The following is an 8042-nucleotide window of genomic DNA, read 5'->3' as shown; positions in this document are numbered from 1 at the left end:
CTCAGAGGATTAGAGTGTAAACTGAGACAAGGGTTTTCTTTTATTTTTTCTTTTCTTGATGGGATGTATGTTAGAAATAGAGATTCTTCTTCAGCCTATCTGGTCTGAGTCAAAGCAAGGTTTACAACCCACAGCCCCCAGGCTGCCACTCTGTATCACAGTGGTAAGGCCAAAAACCCAATGAAGACCTTGCCGCTCCCCCTCAAAATGCTTGGGTTTTTTAAAAAAATTGTCTAGTTATGTCCCCTCCTCATCTCTGTTCCTTACCCCAAAAGGACATCGGCATTTTCCTGGCTCCTCACCACAGACAATGAGACGGAGGAAAGCTGGGTTTTTCAAGCTCCATTCAGATCTCACCTTCTCTGTGAAGTCTTCCCTGAGTCCCTAGCTCAGTTTCTCTTCTTCTTGTTATCCTTGCCACTGCTTGGAACTTATAACATCAGCCTCACCTGTCTTAGGAAGAGGAATCAGACTTAGTCCAGAGTGTCCTAGGGGAAAAAACTGGGACCACAGGACAGAAGATAGTAGAGGGAGCAGATTGCAGTTCAAAACACAGAAGGTCTCCCTGCACATCAGTGGAATGGGCTGCCTTGTGAGGACAACAGATGTCGGACAATGGCCACCTGGGAAGGGGATTCGGACATCAGGGGTTGGGTAGAACCAGGTGACCAGCAGGGTCTACTAGATGGTAAGGTCCTCAAGGGTAGAGACCCTGCCTTGAGCATCCCTGTAATCCTTCAGTCCCAAGATTGAGCCTTGTTCACTGCTGATTTCTGAGGCCCCCCCTACTATATTGGGACCACTGTCCTCTCAGACCCCAAATCTTCTGCTGAGAGATGTCTGTGGACGAAGAAGCCCGAAGATTAAGTAGTCCCTCCTCCACCTGATATTTGAGATCTGCATGATATATGTAAAGCTGATGGCTCAGAAGGGAAGACCAGAACAACCAAGCCAAGTGGTCAAGGAGAGGGCATATTTAAACTGAGTTTGAAGGTCTCTGCTTTCTCTCCTTTCTACCCCACCCACAGTGAGGAGCCAGGAAAATCCTGGTGTCTAAATGGGGCAGGAAACAGAGCTGAAGAGGTGCCATGGGAGGACAGATAAATGATTCAGAGTGAGAAAGGGAGGAGACAGAGGGCTCAGTAGATCTTGACCTTGCCTCTGTGGGGAAGGTGGAGATGTGTAGACGGCTAAGTTCTAATCTCTGCTCTGACCCCGGCCAGCTGTATTAAAGAGAAAACTTCCACTGACACATACCAAAAAAGAAAAATAAGACCAAAAAATTCCTTTTGCCTCAATTTATCCCCAATCACATGAGACTTAAGTGACATATGATGTCAAAGCTTCTTTGAAAACCCAGAAGTTGAATCCATCTGCCAATCCTTGTTACCTCGGGCACTGAGTAGCAATACATGCCCCAAATTTAAAGCACTCTCACCCTCTGGGAGGGGAATCTTTCTAAGAGTTTCATCTGACTGATATAGTCTGGGTAAGGTGCTGTGAGGAAGCAGGGGGATGAATAAGTTGACTTCTTAAGGCCCCTTCCAGCCTAAACCTACCCCTTCCTTACTCCTCCCTCCACCCCCATCCCACCTCTTTGGGACTAGAAGCAGGCAGGCCGCCCAGCTAGGAGTAATTGAAAGGAGCAGATGAGAGGAGAATGTGTGTCCTCCCCCACCTCCCCAGCCCCCATGGAGGCTGTTGAGAAATGAAAACTAGTCAAATTACACCCTATGGCCTCCCTACCCGTGCACAAGAGCCGGATCGGGGTAGGCTGGCTGGGGGCAGGGGTGGGGGCGCACAGGGGGAGAGGGAAGGGGAATCACATCTAATCCACTGTAAACGTCTTGATGTGCAGCAACAGCTTAGAGGGGGCTCAGGTTTCTGTGGCGTTGGCTATATTTATCTCTGGTTCCATGCCAGCGGGGAGGGTTTAAATGGCACCCAGCAGTTGGCGCGAGGGGCTGCAGGAGCTTGGGGGCTGGTGGCAGGAACAAGTCTTTTCTGACCCCATGGAGCTGTATGAGACATCCCCCTACTTCTACCAGGAACCCCACTTCTATGACGGGGAAAACTACCTGCCCGTCCACCTCCAGGGCTTCGAGCCACCGGGCTATGAGCGGACTGAGCTCAGCCTGAGCCCCGAGGCCCGAGTGCCCCTCGAAGACAAGGGGCTAGGGACCCCCGAGCACTGCCCAGGCCAGTGCCTGCCGTGGGCGTGTAAGGTGTGCAAGAGGAAGTCGGTGTCTGTGGACCGGCGGCGGGCGGCCACGCTGAGGGAGAAGCGCAGGCTCAAGAAGGTGAATGAGGCCTTTGAGGCCCTGAAGAGGAGCACCCTGCTCAACCCCAACCAGCGGCTGCCCAAGGTGGAGATCCTGCGCAGTGCCATCCAGTACATCGAGCGCCTGCAGGCCCTGCTCAGCTCCCTCAACCAGGAGGAGCGCGATCTCCGCTACCGAGGCGGGGGCGGACCCCAACCAGGGGTAAGTGGCCACCCCACCCACCTGCCCCAGGGGGGAGGGGGGCAGCAGGCACCTGGATAACCTTGGAGGACCCCGCGGTGGGGCTCAGTCAGATGGCTAGAGCAGGAGCCAGACAGGGTCTTAGGAGGCTGCAGCATGCCTTCCTTTGTTAGAGCTAGGCTGCCCAGCTGACCTCCTGTGTCTCTGTGTCCTTTCCAGACAAGATAAAGGCAGTGGGGAGAAGAAGCATGTGGAGGGGGGTGGAACGGGACTGACGGAGGGATCCAGGAGCAAGTCCAAAGTCAGCTGGATGAGGGGGAAGACAGGGCCTAAAAGTCAAGGCCAAGTGTACCTGAGAAGACTGCTTTGCCCCTCACCCGACCCCCTCCTGGGTATGGCTGAGCAGAGAGCAAACCCACTCAGTCTCTCTCATGGAACCCCAACAGGCCTGCACAAAAGCGGCCCTGGTTGGGGCAGACATTCTGCCTCCTTCACCCTTATCCCAAGGTCAAGAAAACCACAGACCCCCTTAGGCTGGGTGTCCTATGAGGGCAGAATCACCACGCAGAATGGATGCTAGGAATGGCCCTGAAGCAGGGGCTCTGTGGCCAGAGAAAGGCATGAAGGGAGGTGATTTTGAAGATTCTGGAACAGGGGGTGGGCCAGGCTGGAGGGCTGCAGCTTGTGGCCCACCCTCCAACCCCACCACAGGTACTTCTGCCCATTGGGACTGGACGAAGAGACACCACCAGGAATGGCAGTGCCCTGACCTTGGGCCTTTGCCCTGTCTTGCAGGTGCCCAGTGAATGCAGCTCCCATAGTGCCTCCTGCAGTCCAGAGTGGGGCAGTGCACTGGAGTTTGGTCCCAACCCAGGGGGTAAGTGAGACCAGGACCCTGGTTACTTTGACTCAAACCCCACAGGCTATCTCTAAGCCCAGTTCTCCCCTCTTATCTTACTCCCTGCTCTAGTCCTCGTCCCTTGGCCTCTCTAGGGACCTTTTGAACCCAGGGCCCCAAATGGTGGGCTAGAAGGCCATGTGTCTCCATGAAGCCTTGACCAGCTAAGGAGTTGTCTAGGCCTCCTGCAACTCCCCAGCTGGTGCCTGGTAGATGACCTTCCCCACGGAGAGGACAATGTCCCTGCCCCAAGGGTCCCTGGGAATTGCTGAGTCAGTGCTGCAAAACTGGGCCAGCATGGGCTGGGGAATAGGACCCTGAGCTTTTCTCACCCATCTTTCCGGGAAAACCTGTGCCACTCCAAAGGGCTCAGCCCCTGTCTTGGGTCTTCACACACTTTTATCACCCAGGTAACATCTTCCTACTTTCTCCTTACAGATCATCTGCTCACAGCTGACCCTACGGATGTCCACAATCTGCACTCCCTCACCTCCATCGTGGACAGCATCACCGTGGAGGATGTCACCGTGGCCTTCCCAGATGAAACCATGCCCAACTGAGATTGTCTGCCAAAATGGGCAACCATGAGAGGCCCCCAAGCTGGCCACAGAGGCCACCACTTCTGCAGCAGGGCTCTCCTAAGCCAGGCTGTCCTGATGCCAGGAAGCCAGCCTTGGGGCTGCCAAATGCCAGACTATCCCCCTCCTCATCCATGTAAGGTTAACCCACCACCCAGAGAGGGAATGGATGCTCTCATTTAGCTAACTCCTTAGAGCAGAGAGCAGTTCTGTTTCCAGGGAGATAAAGCAGGGGACCGGAGTGCCCCCTTGTGTAAGCCCCCTGGCTCAGGGGGCAACTCAGGAGCTTCCCTTTGATCATAATGCAGCCTCCAATTCCACCCCCTGAAAAGATACACTTTGAGAGACGAAGACAGTGTCCTGACCTGGACAGACTATGTACATCTCCTGTTGTTGTCTCTTCCTATGCCAGGGTTAGGCTGGGCCTGCCCTGAATTGAGAGAAGGGAGAGGAACCATCCTCTGTTCCCAAGTCACTGGGGGGGGCCAAGCTTTTGCAGTGAATGCTGGGAACCTTCCAATGGTTTTATGTTTTGTTTTGTTTTGTGTGTTGTTTGTAAAGCTGCCATCTGACCAAGGTCTCTGTGCTGACGTTGCCAGGGACAGGTGGGGGTGGGGGGTGGGCAGGGACTCCTGGGGTGATTTATTTTGTTAACTAAGCATCGTGTGGTTTTGCCATTGTTTTGTATATTTTTTTTCTTTTTTTTTGCTAACTTATTTGGATTTCTTTTTTAAAAAATGAATAAAGACTGGGTGCTAGAAGAGTGTCTGTGATGATATAGAGGGAGGAGATGACTAATGCTATAGCCTCTCCCACCTCAGTGGTCCAGACACGTGGCAGGGCCAGGGCTTGTGGAGCAGATGGGGCTCCAAAAGCGTCAGAGGCACCATGTTGCTGGTGGTCACTAGGCGCTGGGATCCCTGCTCTTTTTACCATTACAAAGGAAGCCAGGTCTGGTCCATTGGCCGGGCGAAGACAAGATTCTACAGAAATCCTTGTGGGACGTGCAGGAAATTCTGTTGAGCATTCTGCTGCACTCTAATTCATAGACACTGTTCACAGTCTACTACACTCCATCTTATATCCCAATAGGTCCATTCCCTTCCAGTTAACTGAGCATGCTCATATGCCTAGCACTTAGACCACAGCCAGCAGACAGGGGTGTAGAGCTGGAATTTGTGGGTTTCCCCTCTCTAATCCCTGCCTCTCCTCTGGTGCCACATTAGCAGGAGTCCTGTGAGGAAGTGGGAGGTAAATCAATCAGGGTGACTAGGGTCAGACACTATCACTTTCTTCCAGGCCAACTAGCATGTCCCCTTACCACACCCTTCCATTCCTCCAGGCTGCAAGAGATTCTGGTCCCTGTCTACAGCTCAGAGAATGAAGGCAATTCTGCTGGGGGTAGGGGAAGGGGCTTACAAAGGAAACAAAGCTGGGGCTCTCTTCATGTGGGATGCTATCTTCCAAAGACTGGCTTCCTGAGGGGGAGAAGGTGGGTGAAGAATTGGGGAGAAAGAATTTGGATAGAGATCGCATAATATTAACTGAGAAGGCATCAGGAGTTAGAATTTGAATGGACTAAAACCTTTATTAATTCCAACTGCTTCACGCTAAGTGTGATCTGATTTATTGCAACTTTTAAGTTTCAGAATCATTACAGAAGTCAGGGGATTCAGAGTGTGGTACATTCCATCCTGCATTCAATTCCTCAGGGCCCTTTATAAAACACTTAACCCAGTTTTATCAACCAGGCCCTCTTACCCATTCTGCACTTGCTCTGGGCTCAGCTGGGCCGTCTCTACCACACCTGTCCTCTTGATTTGTTCCTGGAGAGGGGAGTCAACACACTGCTCCCAGAGGTTTCTCCAGAAACTCCATTTAAGCAAAAGGTGAAGTAGGCTCACAGAACTCAGGTGAGGGTGCAGAAGGGAGGGTCCCCCCCGGGGCATGCTCATCCCAAACCACCAGTCAGGGCTGGGCCTGTTGGGAATCATAAACTGGCCTAATCTGTCCCGGTTTGTGGGATTTTCTTCTTGGGTTTATGTCATTGTGTTTACAGCTGTGGACAGGGAATGTTGCCTGCCATCCCAAGAAACAACAAACGTTGCCTGCCATCAAACTATCATCCACTGTAGTGGCAAGGTACTCCCTGAGGGGAATCCAGGATGGAGAAAAAACAGGAAGCATTCTGTGCTTCGGATACTGGCCCTAGATTGTTAAGATGCACACCTAAGGAATAATTTCAGTGAGCCTGGACTCTTGCATCTTCCCATACATAGAAAAGCACTAAAATCATTAATTTGATATGCTTGTTTTTTGTGATTAGCAGTAATCTTTGACATCTGACTACATTTTTTTTTTTCAGCAAAAACTCCCATATATCCTGGCTCCTCCCTTAACTCTTCAGAACAGTTCCTCAGAGCTATCTGAGAGGCTGTCTCCTGGGCTATAGTCCTCAGTAAGTTCCCTGAGTAAACCATATCTTGCAACTTTTAGGTTGTGTGTTTTTCTTCAGTTGGCACAGTTCTACCTTCTTGGAAAGGCTGGAGAGGAATACCTAGGTCACTGCCACAACTCTTAGCTCTCCCTGGCTCCCTGCCCTTGGAGATGAGGAGAGTAACATGTGTGGATGGCAACACCTTGGCTCTCCAATCTATACTCACTCCCTTATTATGCACCAATAATACTGAACTACCCATTCAAGGGGGATCTTCTCCCCTCGGGTTCATTTCCTCTGCCCCTGGTACCTCCCAAGCTCCTAGGGTAGATACAAGCCTGCTGCCTTCAGTTGCCCTCCTTCTTACTGTGGGCTCTGTCTGGCCAAGAGAAAGGCACTCATCTCTCCTAACGAACTGATAGGCTCTCGGGTTGCCAGATATATTTTTTAAGTTTATTCCTCTCCAGTTATCATGTCAATTGGAATCTGAGGTTCATATTCATAATCTGTTACGAATGAACAGTTCTAAGCAATGGCTATTAAGGTTGATTGATCCTGACCATTGTCAGGTGTAGTCATTGTCTGCTTATTTCTTTTTCAGTCTTTAAGTCCTTAAGCCTCCCACCAGGAAGAAACAATTTGCTGGAACTTCACATGTGTGAATGGCAAACTTTGCCAAACTGGAGCCCAGCCTCACTCATTATTTTCACAGAAGAAACATTTGTCATCAAAGCACAGGGACTTTCTTAAATTAACAAATGCTTGACCTGCCCAACTGAATTACAGATAAGACTCCAATTAACGAGTAATGAGTGATAGTTCTTTGGGGAAATTAGCTTACATCTGGTCTCCCGTGGAAGCACATGCAATAAATCAAAGTTAAACAAATGTTGCCTAATAACGGACTTTAGGGAATCTGCTAGAATAAAAAGGTAAGATTTGAAATTGACATACCAATTGTCAGTGTGGAGAGAGGAACTTCTTGGAGTGTTTAGATAGTGTGAATTGCAGAATGCTTAAAGTACTATTTGCTACACTCCAATAAACATCCTTAGGTATCTAACTTCTCAAAGTAACCTACTTGGCAGACTGAAAAACCTTTTTAAGTGCTGCAGGTATAGTAGTAGGAGGTTGGACCAACTGGAGACGGAGGTAAAGGGGGTAAAATGGAGGGTGAGAGAAGAGGAGCCCCCTCAGCTCGGGTATCTGTTTCTTGGATAAGACCCACCATGTCACGTCCCCTGGACTTGTCTGAATTCCTGGTTTCCGGGCTCCAGGCTAGGGCAGAGATGCCTGGAGGTGAGCTAAAGCTCAGGAAGAACTGAAGGCTGTGAATTGGGCTAGGATCTTGGCTAAGGAGGCACCACCTAGGCCCAAATGGGATCCCCAAACCCCACAGCGATTCTAGCTGTCCCTCACTGCTCAGCCGCAGGCAACCACCTGATCCAGATTCTCTGCCTCTCACTCTGCTGGGACCATTCCTAAGGAAGGCAAAGGAAGGTGTTCTAGGAAAGAAACCTAGAGTCTTCTTTCTTTTTTACAAATGCTGACAGAAACATGATGTTGGGGTCTCATCTCAAATGCAGCATGTCCAATATCAAGCTCACATTTTCACATGAGCCTGTTCCCTCTACATTCCCCAGCCCAGTAGATGGCAACTCTGGGAA

The 8042-nt window shown here is 50.6% G+C and overlaps 1 protein-coding gene across 1 annotated transcript; it reads left to right on the top strand.

Moving 5' to 3' along the window:
- Positions 1 to 1974: 1974 nt before the first annotated feature.
- On the top strand, positions 1975 to 4564 carry MYOG (myogenin). The gene is made up of 3 exons (XM_060142083.1): positions 1975 to 2483; positions 3258 to 3339; positions 3799 to 4564. Exons 1-3 carry the CDS (start codon positions 2013 to 2015, stop codon positions 3918 to 3920), a joined length of 675 nt encoding a protein of 224 aa, XP_059998066.1. The 5' UTR covers positions 1975 to 2012; the 3' UTR covers positions 3921 to 4564.
- The last annotated feature ends 3478 nt before the right edge of the window (positions 4565 to 8042 follow it).

This window comes from Lagenorhynchus albirostris, chromosome 2 (genome assembly GCF_949774975.1).
Source record: "Lagenorhynchus albirostris chromosome 2, mLagAlb1.1, whole genome shotgun sequence".
In the NCBI taxonomy this organism is placed as follows: Eukaryota; Metazoa; Chordata; class Mammalia; order Artiodactyla; family Delphinidae; genus Lagenorhynchus; species Lagenorhynchus albirostris.
The sequence above is the reverse complement of the archived record's forward strand: the minus strand, read 5'-3'. Positions and strand labels throughout refer to the sequence as shown.

What these genes read in the sequence shown, in the direction of transcription:
- MYOG (XM_060142083.1), top strand. Translation starts at nt 2,013, where the DNA reads ATGGAGCTGTATGAGACATCCCCCTACTTCTACCAGGAACCCCACTTC. An exon ending in GGGGCGGACCCCAACCAGGG is followed by an intron (nt 2,484 to 3,257) that starts GTAAGTGGCCAC and finishes CCTGTCTTGCAG; the next exon opens with GTGCCCAGTGAATGCAGCTC. An exon ending in GTTTGGTCCCAACCCAGGGG is followed by an intron (nt 3,340 to 3,798) that starts GTAAGTGAGACC and finishes TTCTCCTTACAG; the next exon opens with ATCATCTGCTCACAGCTGAC.